Genomic DNA, 23396 nt, shown 5'->3' with positions numbered 1-23396 from the left:
CCTAGCTTAGCCAGCATAATATTGGAGCACCTTGAGCACCTGAATGTTGGATACATGTCCTGTACAAATTCCATATATCATCATTGCTTTTATTTTCTAAAACAATTTTCTGCAAATTCATCAACTTGAAAAAAAAAAAACTATACAAATTCCCTATATTATCATTGTTATTATCACTCTAATATCGTTTTCGGCAAATTTATCCTGTTCAAAACATACAACCCTTCCTGTTTATGAAGTGCTCCTAAGGAGTCTGTAAAATGCAATCTACCGACTAACTGCTGCTTAACATGTCCAGGAATCCTTAAAAGCTTGCTCACCTCATCTGCTGTTGCTGATTGACAGGCCTTGGCTGCCTGAACCTTCCCTGGTCTGCGGTGTTAAACTGACCTCCCGGCTGCTGATGGTAGGGCTGCATTGGTGGGGAATCGAACCTCTGTCCTTGGGATTGGGCCGGTGGTGGTGGCCCTTGGTACTGGTTGGGTGGCTGGTGTTGAGGAGGACCATGATGCTATGATATAAACATATATTCTAGCCATGATTGAAATGTGGTAGAAAATCCCTCAAAGTGAATGGGAAATGTTGAATATGAAGTATTGGATAATTACTGTGTAGCCTACTCATGATCAGAAATCAACTCATTTTGTGCAATGAGTCATGTGTATGCCACACAGAACAGCATATATGGGACTACACACAACTGTTTGACCTGAAAATTATAGCCGTCGTATCATATTTTGAATGTGAAGGCAGCTATTCTGTTTATCCTCATTCTTGCATACATGTAGGTATGGGCTGTGGGTTGATAGATGGTTGAGTTAAGATTTTCATGAAATATTACTCTTTTTGGAATGACCCGACTATGAATAATACAAAATATAATCATTTACCTGAGGTTGGTTTGGACAAGGATGTGAAAACTGCTCATGTTGCTGATGAACTGGAGGACCTCCTTGACGGGGCGGCTGTAACAAAAAGGCAATAGGCAATTAAAAAATTTGACTTATCTTTAACTTCGTATCATATCAGAGTTTACTTTTATCAAAGACCATCTAGGGCCATGGAATTGAACAAAATTTGATTTGGCCTTCTCGTTGGACTTTGATATTTGTGTGCTTTTTTTTCCCCCTCAATTTGTGCTGCAATGCAACCTCGCCCCAAAATATTTAAAAATTCATGGAATATAATTATTTCCACTCATTGTTCAGTGTTGTGGATTATGATTTCCCCATATCTTGGAAAATTATCAAAGCAGTTGCAGCATATCATTGAAAGTAATCCTATTACACCAAAAAGAAATGTTAATAAAAATCCACTCTAATCCTGTTGGTCAGTGTAATGGAAAAAACATCATCACCAGTGAATCATGAACAGCGATTCTTAAAATACATCATTCCAACAGGCTATAATGGGGAGCTTTAGGTCTGGATGGCGGATGCCTCTACAACTGTTGCGACTATATCTGTGCTGTTGGGTGTTACAGCGCTTCCTTTCTGTGAATCAATCTTTTCAAATTTTAGGTCAGGAAGAACTTGCATTGACATATTGAAAAAGAATCACATGAATAAAAACTCTATTGCCATGTTGTCGTTTTTGGCACGACACTGATTCCAATCTATAGTCAAGAACAGGAGAACTGACAAAACCTCGAAGCCGACAAGCTGAAAAAGTCACATTTCAATATTTTTAAGCTGAAAACTGGTATTTTGGTGAGGAATTAGTATTTTCAAATAATTACCATGAGACACACATAAAATGAAAATTTTTAAATCAGTATTTTGTGTGAAACCATCAGTATTCTAATTTTTTTTTTACTGAAAATCAGCTACTTCTTGGCAGCTCTGTTGACGTATGAGAAGATGCTCAATTTAATCGCCGTAGAAGCAGCCGTCATGCAAAAGAAAAATCCTTGATTTATGCTGCTACAACTATAAACAGCTGTAATTGTTACTATTAATAATCCGCTTAACACTATATGTAATATTACTAGTGATTGCACAGCTACGACTATTTCTACTACTACCACTATTCCCACTACTATTTCCTCTACCAGAGGCCCCCTTCATTAAACTTGTTATAACAACAAATTTGCAATAATAGTTAAAAGCTACTGAAATCCATCAGTCTGATTGGCTGACAGTAAAATTTGTTCTAGAAATTGTGCATTTGTTATTATAACAAGTCTTCATGAAGCAGCACCCAGTGGGGTGTTTTATAAAGATGTTTCAAGTTAAGCAGGTCTGGTGATCTATTCTTGTGCCTATGGGATACCCGAAACCTTCCCTTCTGTTTCAAGATAGGGGACTGAATTTCAGTAACCTTTTGACTAATTAATACAAAACTTGCATTCAGATATTTGATAATAGCCATTTTAATCGACATATCAAATTCTAACATCACAGCAGGTCACCAGTTGAGTGAAAAATCTTGCCTGACCTACAAACAGCTTTATGAAACACCCCCTGTACTACTACTATCACTACCACTACCACTACTCTTGCTGACTCTACTGCTGCGGCTGCTAGTAAGAGTAAACATAACGGCCTCACTTGTTCTTGATGATGAGGGGGGTGCGCCGGAGGACCCCCTTGTTGCTGATGGTGGGGTATAGGTGCCCCTCCCCCATAAGGTTGGGGAGGCCCATGAGGTTGATTACTGGGCTGGTTGGAGCTTGTATACACCGGACCTAGTTTGCATGGGAGTATCAATAAGATAACTTGGTTACAGACATTGTAGTATATTGTCATTGACTAGGTAAAATATCTCAATCTTTAAGTGTTCAAATCTTTGCTCAGATAACATGCATAACAGATCGGTTTAGAAAAAGTGCAATACCATATTTCATAGATGTACTAAATTCTGAATAAATTTTACTTTCATAGCCTTGAAATCAACTCAAATTTTTGTCATTGTTTTAGTCTCCATTTCAATCAAATTACTATTTCAATTTTAATTGTCTAATATTTATCACATTTTGATATTGTATTTATTTACATATTTTTTAAAATTCTATTTCATATTTAATGAATTCTTACTTACACTTGCTCTTTAAAATTATCTATTATCTACGTTCATCACAAATCCTTACATGTAGCTGTTTAAATTGTAATTGTTGCTTTTACCAATGTATGACTTGTGAACATTTTATTGTAAACATGCTAATTTCAGCCTTTTGGCTGTGTAACATGTATTGTTTTTGTACGAAATAAACCATGATTGAAATGAATTGACTAGCATTATGTTTGGAAAAAATCAATCTTGTAAAATAAAGACACACATACCATATTAACTCTACAAGCTTCATGGAGTTGTAAACATTGGCCAAATCAAATAGATGTCAAGGTAAATTTTTGCATGATACTTTAATATTACAGAAACATAACATAACATAGATACATATCATTACATATACATAAAATCATCAACCACCAACTTCAAAATCATCATCACCAAATCATTACCACCACTATTGTTGTCATCTTCATCACCATCATCATTACCTTCATCTTCATCATCATCATCATCATCATCATCATTACCTTCATCTTCATCATCATCATCATTACCATCATCATCACCTTCATCATCACCATTATTGTCATCATCTTCATCATCATCGTCACCATCATCTTCATCACCATCATCATTACCTTCATCTTCTTCATCATCACCATCATCATCATCATCACCATCATCATTACCTTCACCACCACCATCATCATCATCATCACCCTCATCATCATCACCATCAATATCACCCTCATCATCACCATCATCATAACCACCACTACCACCGTCATCACCACTATGAATCATTTCGAGCAGAAGCATGTACCTCCTTGTTGTTGTGGCTGGTTTGACCACGTCCCTTGCTGGGGTTGCTGGTGACCCCACCCTGCTGATGATGTTGGAGGGGGCCCACTACTCACTGGATGCTGCTGTTGGGGTGGGGTGCTCGACCATGGCTGAGATGTCTGCTGTTGCTTAATATACAAAAAACATACAACATACAAAAAAATATCTTTAATTCATAAATTATTATTCTTTAAAATATGATTTATTTACCAAATACGAAGAAGAATAAAGAATTTAATTAAGTGCTTGTAATGACCAAAGTGTTGGCTTCTGTTTAATTTCACAGATGTCACAAGGGTGTGTTTATGGTTGTGATAAGATTTATTCAGCATGAGGAGAAAGATTATGGTTAGATTAATAGTTCTGATTCAAGTTTAGCTTAAAGCAGTATACAACAGTCACTTTGAACAGCACCAGCTAAAGACCTAAACTACTTGTATACTTCCTGGATCTTTACCCAGGATGCAACATTTTGATCATGTACTCTATGGCCCGTATTCTGAAGTCAGGTTTAAATTAGACCATGGTCTATTCTTAAATTATGGGAAGTTTAAAGTGTCAAAGTTTTGATTAAGTTGTATGTTTCTTATGTTTACTGTGCTCTTTCCTGATTCATTGATGGAGAAGACAATCATCTTTTTATACTTCCTAGACAATTATGAATGATTTGAGAGCCAAATGAGCTGAAATGTGATATCTCTACTGTTAGTGATTTATGTAACAATTGGCTCTCCATAGTTAAACCACAACTTAAAACTACGGTTTAATTTAAACTCGAGTTCAGAATACGGGCCTAAGAATACATGCCCACGACACCAAAAGATGACATTATGGATCAAGAAATCATAGTAAATTTAATAAAAGCTGGTTGTGATTGAATACTTTTCAGTGTTGATCAGGGTTGGATTGAACCATCATAATTGTTTCAGACGGCAATTCCTAGGTCATCATATCAACAACTGTAAGATATTTCCTTTCAAGCGATTTTAACCCTTACTAGGCTGTTGGTCCTCGCAGACCCACCTTGAAATCTTGGGTGTCAATCGCACCATAAATTGGCATGCATGTTGCCCACCACCTAATCTACATAATTGTACAGTGATTTATTTCATGAAAATCACTTTTAGTTCATTATGCTAAGTTCTACCTCGGTCACATTTGCTCTACGGCCGCCGTACGGCGAGTCGAAAACAGCCGTTTTATGCATTCAAACCACCTAAATGCAGCTGGTACAAGAAATGTTAAAACGACTGTTTTCGACTGGCCGTTCGGCCATAGAGCAAATGTGACCGAGGTATTATGCTTAATGTGTGAAACCATAATTTTTGCTTTAATTCCCGAAAAAGAGCTCCAAATATATACATTTTTTTATAGACTTTTTATAATAAGCAACATTAATCAATTTGAGCAGTTTAAGGATGATACTTGACTGAAAACACCACACAAAAATAAGTTTTTAAGCAAGATTCGGTCAGACATGCAGGTATAAAATTAAACGTATATTCGGAAATTTGGACTTAAAAGAGCTGAGAGATTCAAAGGAAAAAAGCCATGAAACATCGCAGTGAGGGCTTTTTGCATTTTTGAGAAATTAAGTAGGCAGTTGCAGAATAGCCTATTTGATGTGCATATTGCAATTGAATGGTAAAATGAACATCTTGCTATACCTGATAAGGTTGCTGCTGTTGCTGTGGTGGCCCTTGATGCGGTGCAACTTGTTGTGGTGGCGCTCCAGCTATTAAGGAATAAACAAACATGAACAATTCAGGTTTCTAAATATACATACAGGCAAGCTTGATTTGAATGTTTAAGCTGTCTTTTTACATAATACGAAAATCCCCTAAAGAAAAAAGTTATGAATTTGTAAAAAAAAATATTTTGTGACATCACAAGCAAGAAGCTGCCTTATATATCATTAAATTTTAAGTCCATAAATCCTAATGGCTCATAAAATCATGCATGAAATACTATTTATATTGAGTGCACAGGTAAAATTAAGTTTTCAATTGAGAAAAGTGCATTTCATAGAACTTGAAATCAAGAGGACCTTGGCCAAATGACATTTTTTGTTGACCCCTCATTTGACGAGTTTTGCACTGTTTATTCAAATTACATGTATTCTTTACATGTTTGTAATGTTAACTTTACAAATTTCCTTTCCTAATACCTGTATGTGTCTTTATGGAGAACAAAATGAATACCTACATGTACATCAATTATAACCCTCATCTACATATATACCTTTATACCTCGGTCACATTTTTATACGGCGGCCGTACAGCGAGTCGAAAACAGCCGTTTTAACATTTTATGTACCAGCTAAATATAGGTGGTTTGAATAGAAATGAATAAAACGGCTGTTTTCGACTCGCCGTAGAGCAAATGTGACCGAGGTATTAAACATTTCGACTTACAAGTAGGTGGCTGAACTTTTGGCTTGAAGTGTGGATTAATGTGGATCTTCTTGGGCATCACAGTTGCTGTCTGTGCTTGACTTGATGGTGGAGGCTGGGAGAGTGGCACTGGTTGCTGAAAGTTTTTTTGTTGCTGCGGTGGCTGTTGCATTGGTTGTTGCTGCAGTGGTGGAGGTTGTACTTGTTGCTGCAGTAGTGGAGGTTGTACTTGTTGCTGCAGTGGTGGAGGTTGTACTTGTGGTTGTTGTGGAGGTACAGGGGACGGTCCTCTGGGTGGCTGGTGCGGTGGTCCCTCCGGGAACAGAGGCTCTGGAGCAGGCGGAATCTGGTGCATTTGAGCCTGTTGATGCATCATCATGTTGTCTATGACATGGGGTGGCCGGCCGTCCCAGCTAGGCCTTGGACCCAAGAGCCCTTGCCGAGGACCAAACGGAGGCCTCATACGAGGGTCTCCCATGTAAGGACCTCTACCCATGAAGTTCGGATGAGGGGGTCGCATGTGAGGAGGGCGACCCATGTGTGGGGGGAATCCCCTAGGACCAGGAGGGCCTTGAAAACCTCCTCTTCCTTGAAAACCTCCTCTTCCTCTTCCCCTCTCTCCTCGTCCCCTCCCTCCTCGTCCTCTCCTTCCATGTCTCCTCTGCTGTCTCTCCTCCTTGGATTTCCTCTCAAACTCGTCAATCTGCTGTTGAACCTCCTGTGATATTTCTGGTAAAGGGACCAAATAGAAACACCACAATTAAGACTTCAAGAGTAGGTACAATAGTATCAGATCAATATCAGAACAAATGGGAACGATTATGAAAATAGAAGGGATGATGATGATAATTTATATAATTTCATGACAAGAAAGATGACAATGCTGCTAATTCATAATACAGCTGGTGATGATAATGAGGAAGATTATGATGAAGATTTTGATAATGATGATGACATGATGATGTTGGTATTGATAATTTTGAAGATGATGATAATGATGATGATGACAACGATGGTGATTATGATGAGGATGGTGTATATGGGAATGATCTAGATTATGATATAATTGACAATGAAAACTACCATGCTGCCATGACGATAATGATAATGATAGTAGTAATATCGCTAATGACCATACTGCTCCTCCTGAATAAAATTCCAACTTACCTAATGTATCTGGAATGTTTCTTGTCCTTGTGCTCTTGAGAGACACCATAACAGTCTGTCTCTCTGACTTGAACCTACCACCTCTCCCATCCTCATCTTCTTTCTCCTCCTCACTCTCACTGGTCTCTTCGGTGTCCTGTGTGGTCTTTTCCGTCTGCTGATGATACAACAAATATAAATGATTTTAATCGTCATTCCCTAGCTACAATGAATTTTAGTCACTTGTATGAGCTGTAATGGGCATGACATGATATCATGATGGAGGAGTAATACTGCGAAAAGTGTAAGTTTTTCCTTTTCTAACTGCAACACTTTTTTTTAGGGATATTATTCAAAGGAAATGGTTACTATAATTTTAAATTTACCTCAGTGTCTTCTTCATCCTCCTCCTCCTGACCTGTGGTGTCTGCATCCACCAGCGATGTCTCCTCCTCCTCTCTTGGAGGACCAGGCTTGGGCTTCTCATTCTTTGGCGTGGTGAGGGGCGTTGAAGAAACGGGGTCATTTACACTAGCCTGCGACGCAAAGGACTGGTTCTCAGCAGTCACGTTGAGGTCATCGACCAGGCTATCATCCGGGATGTCGATGTCGAGAACATCACCAGTATCATCGAAGAGTTCGAGGCCCTCCGAAGCATTAACCTCTTCTTGAAGTCTAGAAGTAAGTTGAAGGTCAAATGGAAAGTGGATGTCAAATATATATATAATGAATATCTTATATTGTATAAATATATATTAGAAAGTCAAAAAGGGGCCTAAGCTTTCGATCCTAGCAGAATCTTCGTCGGAGGCAAAATGACAAACATATAAAGTGGAACAACCATAATATAGACCACAAACAAGCTACAGCAACACTAGAAACAAGGAGACAAAAGGGGCATTAGTGAGTAGAGAAGACCAATCAGGTTAGTGAAGGTGAAGGGGATGAAAGAAAAGGAGTAGGCAGACACAAGGGGAAGTTAGTGTAAGTAAGGCCAAGAGGGATTAAGATAATGAGGCAGGCAACATCAAACAGGATCTGGAACAAAACAGTGATAGAGGGATGAATAACTAGAGAATTAGTGAGAGGTGGGTCAAACAGGTTACAAAGAAAGGCATAATAAACTGGTGCATAAGAGTGGGGGAAAAAAGGAAAAGAATGGGGAACAACTGATAATGTGCAAAAGACATATAAGTATATATGATAAAGCATTAAACAAACTAAGAGAAGAAGGTAAGTGTAAATATGTATCTATAAGTGAAATGTATATAAATATATCCAAAAAAGAAATGTATATGAAAAAATATAAATACACATATGGTGTAACTGGATCTGTGCCCGTAGAATCGTCTCTTGAGTGTGGTCTTGGTTTCCCCTATGTATTGTACCCTACAAACTCTGCAAGTGATGAGATATACGACATTAGTGGTAGTGCATGTTATGTTGCCCTTGATTTGGTGAGACAGGCTGGTAGAGTTGCTGGTGAAAGTGTCGCCCTCGTGAAAGTGTATTTCACATATGATGCACCTGTTGCTGGTGCATTTGAAGGTGCCATGCTGTATGGGAGAAGAATGGTTAGTGAGGGAGGGCACTTCAGCACGAACAATGCGGTCCCTGAGATTCGGTGGGCGTCGGTATGCTAGAAGGGGAGTATCGGGAACGGCCTGTTGGAGATGATCAGAAGTGTGTAAAATGTGGTGGTTATCACACAGGATTTTGCGGAGAGAAGGTAGATTGGGATGGAAGGTGGTCACAAGCGGTATTCTGTCGGTAGTCTCCTTGTCACTTTTTGGTTTGAGAACTTCAGATCTGGGGAGAGAACGAACTTTGTTAATTGCCAGTTGGACTGCCCTGGCCCCTTGGCCCCTGGCACAGAGATGTTTCTGCAAATTCCTGGCATGGAAGGAAAAATCAGGGTCCTCGGAGCAGATACGGCGAAGTCTGAGGGCTTGACTGTAAGCGATGCCGGTTTTGCAGTGACGGGGGTGGCAGCTGGATGAGTGGAGGTACTGGTGGGTATCTGTGGGTTTAGAGTATAGGGTAGTGGTGATACCGTTAGACTTTTTCTGGACTGTGACATCAAGGAAGTGGGTTTCCTGTTGGGAGAAATCAGAAGTGAATTTGATGGTCCTGTGGAAGGAATTGATGTGGTCAATGAATGTATGGAGGCTATCTTCATCCCTGGTCCAGATGAAGAAAATGTTGTCTATGTAACGCCACTAAGTCCATGGGCGACAGGGGGCTGAATCTAACATCTGCTGTTCCAGCTTGGTCATGAAGAGACAGGCGAATGAAGGAGCCATCCGGGTGCCCATTGCTGTACCGAATATCTGTAGGTAGTGCTTGCCCATGAATGTGAAGTTGTTTTTTGTTAGTACATGAGACATCAGAGATTTGATATCGGATATGGGGGGACTGGAATGGCCACTGGCGGCCAAGGCTTCACATGATGCTTGGATACCTTCGTCGTGGGGAATGCTGGTGTACAGTGAAGAAACATCGAAAGTGCCGATGATCGCAGTCTCGGGTATCTGGTCCTTGATGTCATTTAGTTTCCTGAGAAAGTCTGGAGTGTCGTGGATGTAAGAGGGTGCACGTGAGACAAGGGGCTTAATGTGGTAATCAACAAAAAGGGAGATGTTCTCTGTTGAGGAACCATTTCCTGAGAGGATGGGTCGACCGGGGTTGCCAGGTTTGTGGATCTTCGGGAGGAGATAGAAGCGGGCAGGTTTAGCATTAGTAGGGGAGAGAAATTTGTGGGCCTTCTCGGAGAGATGCTGGTGTTCTTTCATGTCATTCAGTGTTAATTGGATCTGTAGGGAGAAATTACAAGTAGGGTCAGAATCGAGGAGTGCATAGTGAGATCGATTATTGAGATGTTTCATGGCTTCATCGATGTACTGCTGGCGGTCCATAACAACGACGGCTGATCCTTTGTCTGCAGGCTTGATGATGATGTCGGACCTAATAAATATAAATATATATCATACATGTATGTTCATCATAACAATATGCTTAGAACAGCACAGTAGATTATTTTTAATCATCATCATGGTCTTGCTTGTACAATACTGCTTTGATTTAGAAATTGCATAAAAAATAAATTTTATGTATCAACTACTTCAGATTTGTTCCAGTAATGTAGGTGCATGGTCCAATACAATTAATCAAAGAAAAACAGCACATTTATTGATCTTGAATCCAGGAGAACACATTTTATGAACCCAGAACCTTCAACTTTGTTGATGCTTTTTAGGAAGTGTTGCAAAAACTTATTTGCAATAAAAAGATCAGTAAAATATTGCAAATTTGCAACTAATTGCCAGTACTGTTAATTGCAAGACTAGTAAATCATTATCAAGTAAAAAATTTACTTGAAATTATTTGTTTTTTGTGACGTTCACCTTGTTTCATATTGTGTTGATCTACAGGTCCTGGGTCGTAAAAATCATTGCCGAGAACAAAATCACCGAATTCAAATTTGCTTCTTGTGTCAGTCAATCGAATCACAGGAAACAAGGTATAAACTACAAAGCCACTAAACACTTACTCTTCCTGTGCGTCTTGTTCTTCATGCCATGTCTCTTCTGCTGCTTCTCCCTCTTGCCACTCCTCTGCTCCTTCCCCTTCATTCCATTGTTCTCCTCCTCCCTCCGCATACTCTTCCCCTCCTGCATATCCTTCCCCTTCGGCTCCTTCCGCATACTCCTCCCCTTCTCCTTCTACGTAGTCTCCTCCCGCGAAGGCTTCGTCTCCTTCTGCATACTCCTCTGCATGATATTCTCCACCAAACTCTTCACCAGTCTGCTCCTCCAACAAGCCTGCTGCTTCCTCTCCATACTCTTCCTCCTCGAGACCAACTTCTTCTTCCAGATTGTAATTCTGGGCATCTGTAAATCCTGTGTCATCCAGGTTCTCCTCTCCATCACTATTCCCAAGCAGTGCATCTTCGTCAAGTTCCTCTTCATCTTCTGCAATGTCTTTGACCTGATGGTGTACAATAAGAAACAAATTGTTTTCAAGAACTCGGACAAAAGAAAAAACATTACACAGGGTGTTTCTAAAAAAAGGGAACCGAAGTTCAAAGGATATCCATATCCAAAATACATAATTATTCTTGTTACTGCTTTTCTACATAATTTAATAACTCATCAACTTTAATTTGACACCTTCCTTGCGTCACAATTGTCATAGGTAACAAAGTTATGGTCCATCGAAGGGGAAAGGTACAAAACCCACTTTTTCCAAGTTTTGGGTTTTAATGTACATGCAAAAAACCCACCTTATTGTAAGGTCTTTGTTTCATCAGTTTTCCCTTTAAAATTCAGTGAAATGCTATCTCCTCTGTTAACTTTTTGCGAGTTAATGGCAATTAGGCCTACATATTAACTGCCTACATGTATCTTCAATCTCGGTTGAAAACGTCGTTCACCCCTAACTTTTGCACCAACACACTCAACTTTTTCAAAGTACCTCACAGTCAATGCTGCATGTTTTGCATTGCTCTTCTAACCATTGCTGGATTGAGGAAAAACATTTATCTTATGCTAAACATGTGCCTGCAAGCCATCAAGGATGTGCTGAACCAAAATTGGGGCTAGACACCGGTTTTGTAACATTTACTCGCAAAAAAAGTTATAAGGGTAACATTTCACTGAAATTTACAGGAAAAATCTCTGATGAAACCAAAGCCTTACAAGGTGGGTTTCGTGCAAGTACATGTACATGTGTACATTAAAACCCAAAACTTAGAAAAAGTAGGTTTTTTACCTTTCGCATTTGATGAACCATAACTCTGTGACCAGCGACAATTGTGATGCAAGCAAGGTGTCAAATTAAAGTTGATGAGTTACTTAATTATGTAGAATAGAAATGACAAGAATAAATCATGTATTCCTGATAAAGCTGACATTTGAACTTCGTAAGTTCGATTACCTTTTTTTAGAAACACCCTGTACAGAAATCCAAAAGGGCAGATTTAGTTTCTTGTATTTCAGTGTATTCTTTTAATGAGAACTTCAACTGTTTCCTTGACATAAAACCATTATGTGTAAGGTTCTCATTATTTACACTGTACATGGTTCTGATATTGTAAGCTTAAGCATGGTTTATTGGGGGATAATCACATTTTCAACTGCAATAACATTATAAAAGTGTTGCATTACATGACATCAGTGTAAACCCTTGGCTTGTCAAAAACACACACGAGCCGGCAGGATTTATAGACAACAAAAATGTTCTATTGTAAACTCTAGCTCAAATTGAGACAATGAATTATAACCTGTGCGAGACCCACTACTTAACTGAAATGTTGATTAGGGTATGTGCTCATCAAAGACAACAAAGTTTTCTCACAAAAATTGCCCCCCCCACCATCTGGCACAAATGTTTAGCACTTTATCAAAAATCAGTCCTGAGTCCCTTTTCCAAGATATTAGTGTTACCTTTTTAGTTGGGCTTTCTTCCTGTAGGAGTTCATCATCTAATGCAGCTTCTGCTGATCTTCGCTTCCTTGAAGCAGCATTGTCTGCCATGTTCGTTGATATTCACAAGGAGTCTGTAGCCTCTGTTAATCACTGCTTGATTGAGAGAAAATAAATGCACAAAACATTGATAGAATTAAGGTGGGTGCACACAATCCCTTGTTATATATTTTTTTTCATGGGGGGTGTGGGTTAATAAGGTACATTTTTAGGTAGACCAATAAATAAGTCTTCTTCTGTCATGGATATGCTCCGCTGAGACTTCGACTGGATCCGCGGTATCCTGTCCGTCAATAGACCGAAGACTGCCATTGGAATCGTAATGGTGGAGGTTCGACCGACGCTTCACTACAGCGTCTATTGAGAAAAGATGCGCTAGCGCGCCCACTTACTATCACTCCGTACTTCTTCCTTTTGACAGAGAAAACAATTCGTTTGAGTAAAAATTATCATTTTAACAAAACAATCAGCATACTAGTTTCTTGAAATATGTCATTTGATATCCTAAAATTAATTTCCAAAGAGCCGGTGCGGTGCACGGGTCCAATGATCAATCATCGTCATGTTTCTTTTGCAGCTTGAGCATACGAATGCGCCAGCCAATCACGCTTGTGTTACCATTTTCAGTTCATCCTAAACTGAAAATGTTGAGTTAGTTAAGCGTTGGTCGAACCTCCACCATTACGAGCCCAATGCCAATGGGAGATGTCCTTCTGCCTGGTTCTGTGTAAGCCCTAGCAGGACTAAAAAAAATCTGAAAATGTTAAACTCTTGCAGAACAGCAGATTTTTCAGTCTAATTTTTAGGTTGCTTGCCTTGCGATTTTCCTGTGGCAGTGAGTCCAAACTTCGCGTGTCTATACTTCGCAGACGGTCATTATCTAAAAAACTAGCCAATATCCTTAAAATCTGAATCATCAACATGAAAAGCGACCTAAAAATCCTTTGGCGTAAGTTTCTTCAGGATGAGTTCAGTATTCATGAAAATATTGACAAAAGATCGCCAAAATTGTCACCGCACAGTGCACCGTTGGCATTAGCGCCCGTTCCGAAGAAATCTGATATTCTCAACAAGCATCACGATTGAATTATCATCATTTTGCAAGCAGATATCATCAAAAATGTGAGTTCAATGTGGTACTGATTCTACAGCATTTTGTCGTCAATCTGATAAAAATATCTAATCTTTAATTTGAGCTTGAGTTTTTTTTAAAATCTCCTCAAAAACTTTGGTCCGCGAAGTTAGGTCACACTTTTTCAGAATAGTTTTCCAGCACAGGGTGCCACAGCACAGCGCGCATTCATCGATCGGAATAGAATTTTGAGATCACGATACCGGCAAAACCATCGACCATGTTGACCTACTTCACATTTTTGTCAATGATTTTATATTTTACGATCTTGCCGTCAATGCACAGTGGCAAATTGTATAGAACGGATAGCGAAGCATTCAACGCTAGCGGGCGTGTACATTTTGCTTATTACATGACGTCATCCAGCCACTGCTGAGAGCCAATTTATGAATGAAAATATAGTAAGCATGCGCAGTGCAAGTCTTCCACTGCCCCACACAGTATTCCACCAAAACAAGTGTGCAATTCTCACCTCGTACCAAAATCGACCTAGAATTTCACTTTCCTATATTTTATATGAATTATGAAAGGTATTCTCGGAGGATCTATTTTCTCACCGATACCGCACAGGTAAGCGAATTTCGATTACTTCTCGCTTTACCGTCAAAATCTTTATAGATAAAAAATATTATTTTACAAATATTAAATTTTTAACGTGATTATAAATAATTAGCAATATTATGTCAATTTTGTATAATTACGTAAAAAATTTTAATATTTGTAAAATAATATTTTTTATCTATAAATTGTTATTCAAAACGGCATTGCGTATCGGAAGTAAGTAATGTACAAAATACATAAGCGGTTCAAGGGTCGTCGCCATTGTATTTGCGTTGTTTACTCATACCGTTTACATGTGGATCGAGGGGTCTACGCGACATCAGTCTGGTAAGAAACCTTAATTTTTTTACTTTTCTAGTGAAAATTTTTAAAACCTTCTTACGCATTAGGCGTAGGAAGGTGTAGAAATCAATAAAATTCATAAACTTACAGTGGAGGCGCACGGCCAATATTGGATTTGGAGACTGTCTCCAATGTGGGAGATTATCTCCAATATCAGAGACTTAAATTGTAAAGAATTTGGGTATCCAATTTCAGAGACAGTCTCCAGTTTTGGAGTCCAATTTCCTTTGTTTACATTTGCTGCAAAAAAATTACCCCTTTTCACCGTCTACTTTAAAAATTCACCGTCTACTTTTGTTTTGATAAGGATTTTTGTTGTCAATCACACACAAAACAAATGGGCTTCTGACCTCAGTGAGACAAAATTTTGGGTGGAAAAAATCACTCATCCTACGAACGAGGTTATAATATAATAACCTCGTTCTCGGGTGTATACACTAGCATGGCCAAAAAAAGCATCGACTATTTTCCTCCCCTTCCCTCACCCAAACATCATGACCTTATCGAACTAGATCAAGTGTGATACTTGACATAAATTTATATAACAAATAAGATCTAATTGCTGAAAATAATATGAAAAATGACTAAAAACTCACTGATTTTTTCACCTCCGGTGACCTTCTTCTTCTTCTTATGTTGGTTTGAGTGGCCGTCACTACTCTTGGTTCGTTCAATGGTGTTTGATCGTGACAAATCGAAAAAGAAAAAAATATCACAAAGCCATAGAGGTTCATCCACCCGGATGGATGACACACTACTAGTGATGCATTCTGGTAAACATGTCTCGATAGCCTCGACAGATTGACAATTTTGTTTCGTCTAGATAAACATGTTTAAAGAATAAAAAAGTCCAAAAACTCCAAATGGCTATTTTGGGGGGCTTATCTATAATATTTCTAGTACTGTATCCAGAGCATAATTTGTCTGTTTTCCTCTTCCCTTACCCTTTCTTACTTTTTTCTTCTGAGCGTAAATGAATTCTTTTGATTTTTTATTTCTTACTTTTTTCTCAGTCTTTGTTCTTTGTTTCTTTATTTCTTAAGGGGAACTCTCCCCTCCTCCTGAAATTTAAGGGGTATTGAATGTGTACCCCCCCCCCCTCCGCCGCCTGTGACAACAATAATTCTTGTGTAAAAAAAAAAATACTGAACAAAATATTGAGTGTCAGGCAGTGGCGTACCCAGGATTTTCCAAGGGGGGGGGGGCAACTTCGTCCGCCAAAAAATTTGAAAAGAAAAAAAAAAAAAGGTCTTCAAGTTCAAACAAAAGAGGGGGCCACTTGTGGCTCTTCAGGGATCATTTGTGACTCGTCAGGGGGGCAGGGGTACGTCCCTTGCATGAGTTGTGACTCGTCAGGGGGTGCAGTCTGCCCCTTAGGTACGTATAGTGGTGTCAGGTGAGAAAAAGACTACATTCCCCGGATCACGGAGCATCCTATTATGCTTCACCGGAAACAGGTAGGAGCTTATTGTAACCAGCTCTGTGGTCGCCACTGTTCAGTGGCTAGCTTTCTTTTATTCAGCACAAGAGGGCGTGCTGAAATACTTACGTAGGAGACTATGGACCAGACAAGAATAAGGAAAAAATTCCTTATGATTTTACCCGATTTAGAAAAAAATCTTCAGTTGAAGGACGATATTTGACTCATTGGGCATTGGAATCCCGGGGCCTGTTGCATGACGAGATGAGCGATACGTAGGAACGTCCTAGGACCATTCTTCCGAGATAGGAAGATTGGCGACAAATCAGCGCTTTCCGTTTCACGAAGGCAATTTTGTCTTCCAAGTCCGCGACATCGTTTGATATCGATAGTATCGGAAAAATATTTAGTCTTCATCGTCACCTGAACCTTTTATTTCGGAATGACGACTTTTCATAAAATCATTTATTTCAATAAAAGGAGATCAAATGATGTTTTATTTATTACTGATTGTAGAATTGATGTATGGAGCTTACTTTATGAGGTAAAAGAGAAAAAAAAAATTAAAGATTCACAAACATAACTGAATAAAATCGAAATTTTCATTATTTCCCTTATTTAGAACACGGTGTCCTTTTAGAGACACCTTTCATTGATATTTCAACGAAAGAGACCCTTGTCCGATATAAAAATTGATTTAACTAAGTAATTTCAACATTTTATTAGTTCAATATTCTGTATTTTTAAAGAATACTTATGTATAATGATAATTTTGCAAATTATGCGTTAATATGTTATTTGTTGAGGTAGAAATAGGGTTTGAATGGAGTAAACAAAATCAACAGAGTCTGATTGTATGAGACTAAAAAAGAAAATATGAGAGGCTGCGTGTGAAAAATCGAATTTATTTTATTTGTCAGATATAACGCAAGAAATACACATGTGAGTGTTTAAAGTACAAACATACCTCAGTTCCATGACGAGTAACAGAAGACAAGGAAAATATGAACATTGGTGCAAACATGTCCAAGTGAATAAAGTAGTGCTTTGCAATAATAATTAAAACATAGACAAAGTTGTGCAATCCGCAATGGAAAAAATACTATTAAGAGAAATAATGCTAAAAATTACAAAGATCATAATCGTTTGTCATATTTAAAGTTGATCAGTAATTTATGGAAGTTTATATAATAGAATATAAGGTTTAAGAATATAAAAAAATGTATATGTTCAACATGTCAAAGTTAAGGAATAGAGACTACCGTGATTGCTTTAACAGTGACATAAGAGCCGAAAGGAGCCTACCCTGCGATTTAAAATGCGCCTCTTCGTATGGACTTTCCATAATCTCGGATGAACTTATCTTCATTTGTAATGATTGTGATGGATTCGTAAGCTATAGGCCTAATCTTAAATTTAATTAGCTATTTTGTTACTGCAGATTTTTATTTTGTTTCACTGTTTTTCATCTCAAGTCATCCCAAATGCAAGAATTAATTTTCCTTGATTAAAATTAATCTCATCAAAAAATAATAATCATAATGAAAATGAAATAAATTAAATAAACGATTTAGCATGTTTAATATCTTAGTTTTGTATCGTTTTTTGTTGTTGTTGTTGTTGTGTTTTTTTTTGCTGAACGTTATCAACACGATTCTTACCTTACATAATTTCTTTTAAAGAAATTTGTTTTCATGTTGTTTAATTATCTATAATGAGGAAGCATGAGGGGTCAGAGAGATAGTGCCGCCCGTTTCAATAGTTCAAGTTTATTTATTTTTTAATGGAAAAGGGGTGGGGATAGGACGGAGGAAGAATAAAATAAAACATATTTAAACAAATGATTTGGGCCTACATTACCCCCGGAGAAGTTAAAATGACATCCGTTTTTGGTCTTCTTGTCGACCTGAAATTGATGACAACTAACCCCCATATAAAAAATAATTTGGCGCCATCCCAGATAAAATGCATCATCAACCCCCTAAAAAATATGTTTAAAGGTGATATGTCAGTGTGGCTTGCCGTAAACGCATTTTCTCTCAATGCCGACGGTGGCGGGCGGTGTGCAAAGAAGATCATGCCTACGTAGGACATGTCTGGAGGTGTCTTTCCAAGGACCATTCTTCGTATCGCCCAAATCGGCTTTGTGAAACAGTTGAGCGATATCTCGTTCTTACGTAGAATGGTTCTACGAAAGACCCTTTCATGCAACAGGCCCCTGTTTAAGTAGAACCATGGACCTCCATGGTAGAACCAAAATCTGCGTTTGGGTCAACACAAGAATTGGTAAGTCAGACTCTTTTACTTCGCGCGTTCCTACATAGAAATGACAGTGTTAGCGGCACTGGTCTCAGATCAGTCCCACCCCGTACATTTTCCTGTATGGCGAATGGTCGGGGTGAACCAGTGGAAAAAATCATGCTTTTGTTGGTGTTGTTTCTTTTGTCCTTTTTCAAAGCAAGTCTCCAATGTGGGAGATTGTCTCCCCTATTGGAGAGAGTCTCCCATATTGGCCGTGCGCCTCTACTGACTTAAATTCATTTAGCCTATGTCTTCAGATGGATTTCCTAGGGAAATCCATCTTTGTTTTGGTGCTTCTCTTCTGCGCCTACTGACTGGAAGAGTGTCAAGACGTCAATGATGAAGAAGTATAACTGTCAGTAAGTATATATCATTATTTAAAAAGTCATCATCATTGCGTCCTCAAGACTAAGTAGGACCCTGGCCTGGGATTCCCTGCGGCGTAAAGCGGCAGAGCTCCCTTCTCACTCCATTCCTTCACGTGGTGGCCGGTGGCTCGGCCTCAGCACCAGTACCAGCCACCTCGGCCCGCGCCCGACATGCCCGATCCACACAATGCACAAGCCACTCACCATCAACTACAAGTCTACAGTACAGTACAGACAAAACACTAGATAAAAACCAATTTTGATCTTCTCAGCACCTACCTTAAAACAACTCATCAGATCTGCTGCATTCTGGTGATATTACGTCAACTCACCATGCTCAGCATACACTCCCAAAAATAGCAAAAGCAGGGATTAGAAGCAAAATATTGTCCCACGAATATTAAAGTTTCAGGGTATCGCCATGTCTCTTTATCGTGTTACAACGATGAGGGCGCACGCATTATTTGTTTGATCAAATAAATTCAGTTTTTTAATGAAAATGTAAAAATAAAAGAACGACGAAATTATTTGGAATATACATCCCTTGCTTGTTTATCTAAATATTAGAATCGATAATGAAATAAACGAAAGTTGAATTCAAATTCATCGATAGTAGAACACAAAGAGAAATCACTTTCACTCCTACTGAGATCTAATTTTTAAGAGGGAAATGTCTTTGATTTTTACTCATTTAACATAAAAAGCAAGAAAATTAACGCATGTAAAATTCATAACGCTGGGAAGGTCACCCTAACGATAATTTGATCTCAATAAAAACAGAAGATTTCGGTGAAAATGATGAAAGTTGTTTTATTCCCGGGGGGCCAGTCAAATATATTGCTGTACACACGCGTGACCAAAAAAACTCGTTTAAAGGGGTGTTTTTTTCAGTTTTGGACGCGGTCCGCCGCGTGTGGACTCAATCGGGTATCAAAAACACAAATTTTCAAGAAAAAGGGTGGTTTTGAAAAACTGGTCAATGGTCAATCGCGGGGTCAAACGTATTTAGGGTATGTTTTTTACCAAAAGCTTTTTTTAAGACTAGCCAAACGTGTTTAGGGTATGTTTTTCCCCCAAGCTTTTTCCCCTGAGGTCATATTTTGGCGACAACTTGTTTAGGGGCCAAAATGTGTAAATAAAGCCCGCGAAAAACTTGTTTAGGGGGTTATTTTGCACACAGAGAAAAACTCGTTTATGGGGTGTTTGAAAGTTACTTGGTCACGCGTGTGTACAGCAATATATATTTGACTGCCCCTCCCCGGCCAGTGCCAAAGGGAGCTGTTGTACATTCCCAGGGCCGGCCGGGGGCCACTTCCATTGACGAGTGTACCATAAGGGTGTCAAAAACACTAAAATAATGAAAAAAGGGTATAGGATGGGGGGTTGGGTGTCCGGACAAGTAACAAAAATTAAGCCTTCTTTTTTTGTCTTTGGATTACCCAAAAACTGTGCATTGATTAGTGCTAATCATCATCAATATTTTGTTCTCTATAATATTGTCTAACATTTTGTGCTAAACATTTAAGAGATTTGAATTGTGAACTTTTCCCCCCGGGGAGGGGGGGGGGGCATTTACATTGACGAATGGATACCATGCGCGACCAAAAAACACGTAAAAAGGATGTCTTTTTCAAGATAGGGCACGTTGCGTACGTAACGTAATAAGGGTGTCAAAAACACTAAAATAATGAAAAAAGGGTATCTATTTTCGATAGGAAAGCTACGTGTTTAGGGTCAAATTTAATAGTATCGTTTTGTTTCCAATACTTGTTAAGGGTAGGGTTTCACACGCCAATACTTGTTAAGGGGTGCATTTTCAGAATATGGAAAATACGTATTTAGGGTGCTTTTTGAGATCTCATGGTCGCGCATGGTATCCACTCGTCAATGGAAGTGGCCCCCCGGGACTTTTTCAATTGGCTGTTTAAAATCGACTGTCCGGATACACAACCTGTCCGGACACACAACAACTGGGTATATATATTTCGCTAGGAAAACTACGCACGTGTTTACGGTCCAATTTGCAAGGGTATAAGGATGTATTTTTTGCCCCAACACTACGTGTTTAGGGTCCGATTAATTTGAGTGAGGTTTGTGGGGACTTATTAGCCCTTTTATTGGTATATATCTCTATGGGTGGTACCCAATGAAAGTAAAGGTATGACGTCTGTGATCACGTCCGTGACATCAAGATATCGTTGTACTTGTTTATAGGGGGTCAGTTTAAATACAAGGGTACGGTTTTGTTTCCAATACTGTCTCAGTGTTAAGGGTAGGTTTTCACACTCCAAGACTTGTTAAGGGGTGCATTTTCAGAACATGGAAAATACTTGCTTAGGGTGCTTTTCGAAACCCCATGGTCACGTATGTATCCACTCGTCAATCGAAGTGCCCCCCCGGTTGTGATTTTAATTTGTGCGTGTGCGAGCGATTGCTTTATATGCGATGTTATTTTGTATTGATTCATGATGATTTTGAAAGCTTAGATAAAGTTTCTTTCATTTTTGGATAAAATGACTTTATCGCATGACAAATGGGAAAGCTGCACGTTTGTGATGTCGAAAATTATGTAGGAATATTGTAAATCAATTTATCAAAGACGAATGATAAAAATTGATTTGTATTTAAATCTGGATATAAGCAAGCGCTGCAAGTGAGCTAAAATAACTATCTTTTGCGGTAAAAGCGATAGAATGAAAGATGATAGTTCTATATTTAATTTTTTTCGTCAAGTCGACTTGGTAAGATGTTTTTATGTCTCTTTGTTTTATTTGGGGAATGCAATTTGACAAATATTATATACAAATGCATAGGGTCATTTTCCTTTGTCTCGGGAGGAAAACATTCTGTTGAGTCAGTACGGGTGCATCTGTGTAGCCGGTAAAAAAACCCCGATATTATCTTAGGGAGAAATATATATAAAGCGCTTATTTTTGTTAAGTCGACTTGGCAAAATCAGCATGTTATACCGTAGACATAATGCGACTTGGCCGGATAATCTTTCTCACAATCACCATTCGGGTAGTCCACATCTTATTGTCAAGATAAAATGTATAGGCCTAATCAGTGTCGGCACCAAGGGGGGAGGGGTGACATGCTGGGGGCATTCCCCCATGCAGTTGCCCCGGCCATACCGACATTTTGGAAAAAAGTAGGCCTTTAGATTAGTAAATGCTGCCACTTTAAGCATCTTAAAGTACATGTAAATGCTGGCATTTTAAACACCTTACTCAAGTTGTAAAGTGTTCCAAAACAACATTTTCCAATATTCAAATTTGTAATCTTTTCTTCATATTTATCTCCTACACAATTTTATTTTGCAAATGGCTTGACTTATCTAATGCTAAGTTTTACCATAATATTACAGTTTTTCTTGCTCTAACACCGCTTCCTCGTAGACATTAAACTGAAATTATGTTTACTTAGGTGTGGGTGCCACAACCCCCCGCCCCCGGGGGCACTTACATTGACGAGTGGATACCATGCACGACCAACAAAACACGTAAAAATGATGTCTTTTTCAAGATAGGGCTAATAAGGGTGTCAAAAACACTATTTCGCTAGGAGAGCTACATGTTTAGGGTCAAATTTGCGAGGGTATAAAAAAGACTAAAATGTTTTATAGAGGAATACTTTTTGCCCAAACAGCAACAGTCAACGTACACTACGTGTTTAGAGTCCGATTTGCGCGAGGTGTGGGCATTGGCGGCGGAAGCCAACCATTTTAGGGGGGACGCAGGAAACAAAATTGACAAGCAAAAAAAAAAAAAGGTAATCAACCAAAAAATTTTGACAAGCAAAAAAAAGAAAAAAAAGGTTATCAACCAAAAAATTTAGGGGGGACGCAGGAAACAAAATTGACAAGCAAAAAAAAAAAAAGGTTATCAACCAAAAATTTTTGACAAGCAAAAAAAAAAAATTAGGGGGGGGGGGACACGTCCCCCCCCCCCCGCTTCCGCCGCCTATGGGTGTGGGAGGTGGGGCCGTACTAAACCCAATGATGTACGTGTATCCGGACGTGTATGTAAAAGGTAAAACTGATGTCCGTGTAGCAATTAATATATCGCTGTACTTGTTTATGGGTTCAATTCAGGGAATACTTGCCAAGGGTATCGTTTTGTTTCCAATACTTGTTATTAAGGGTAGAGTTTCACACGCCAATACTTGTTAAGGGTGCATTTTCAGAATATGGAAAATACTTGTTTAGGGTGCTTTTCGAGACCCCATGGTCGTGCGTGGTATCCACTCGTCAATGGAAGTGCCCCCCCCCCCCCGGGCACAAGTCCCTAGGCCTATTTCCTGATTAACCGATTTTATAACATTTTTATATACGTACATCATCTCTCACAAAAGAAATAAGCTGCATCTCTATGGCAATATTGTCGCAACAATTTT

General features: G+C 38.9%; 1 protein-coding gene across 1 annotated transcript in view; it reads right to left on the bottom strand.

Moving 5' to 3' along the window:
* LOC129274308 (RNA-binding protein 33-like) overlaps window positions 1–19450 on the bottom strand; it is a 36383-nt gene extending 16933 nt beyond the window's left edge. The window contains exons 1-11 of the mRNA XM_064109000.1: window positions 19281–19450; window positions 12839–12970; window positions 10945–11381; window positions 7781–8069; window positions 7416–7572; window positions 6270–6977; window positions 5523–5590; window positions 3836–3983; window positions 2550–2686; window positions 891–965; window positions 322–511 (exon numbers count right to left, since the gene is read on the bottom strand). Of these exons, the coding sequence (XP_063965070.1) occupies window positions 322–511; window positions 891–965; window positions 2550–2686; window positions 3836–3983; window positions 5523–5590; window positions 6270–6977; window positions 7416–7572; window positions 7781–8069; window positions 10945–11381; window positions 12839–12928 (2299 nt within the window). The 5' untranslated portion in view covers window positions 12929–12970; window positions 19281–19450. The remainder of the gene's footprint in view (window positions 1–321; window positions 512–890; window positions 966–2549; window positions 2687–3835; window positions 3984–5522; window positions 5591–6269; window positions 6978–7415; window positions 7573–7780; window positions 8070–10944; window positions 11382–12838; window positions 12971–19280) is intronic.
* Between the last annotated feature and the right edge of the window lie 3946 nt (window positions 19451–23396).

The sequence above is a fragment of the Lytechinus pictus genome, chromosome 13, assembly GCF_037042905.1.
Source record: "Lytechinus pictus isolate F3 Inbred chromosome 13, Lp3.0, whole genome shotgun sequence".
In the NCBI taxonomy this organism is placed as follows: domain Eukaryota; kingdom Metazoa; phylum Echinodermata; class Echinoidea; order Temnopleuroida; family Toxopneustidae; genus Lytechinus; species Lytechinus pictus.
This window is presented reverse-complemented; position numbering and strand designations above follow the sequence as displayed.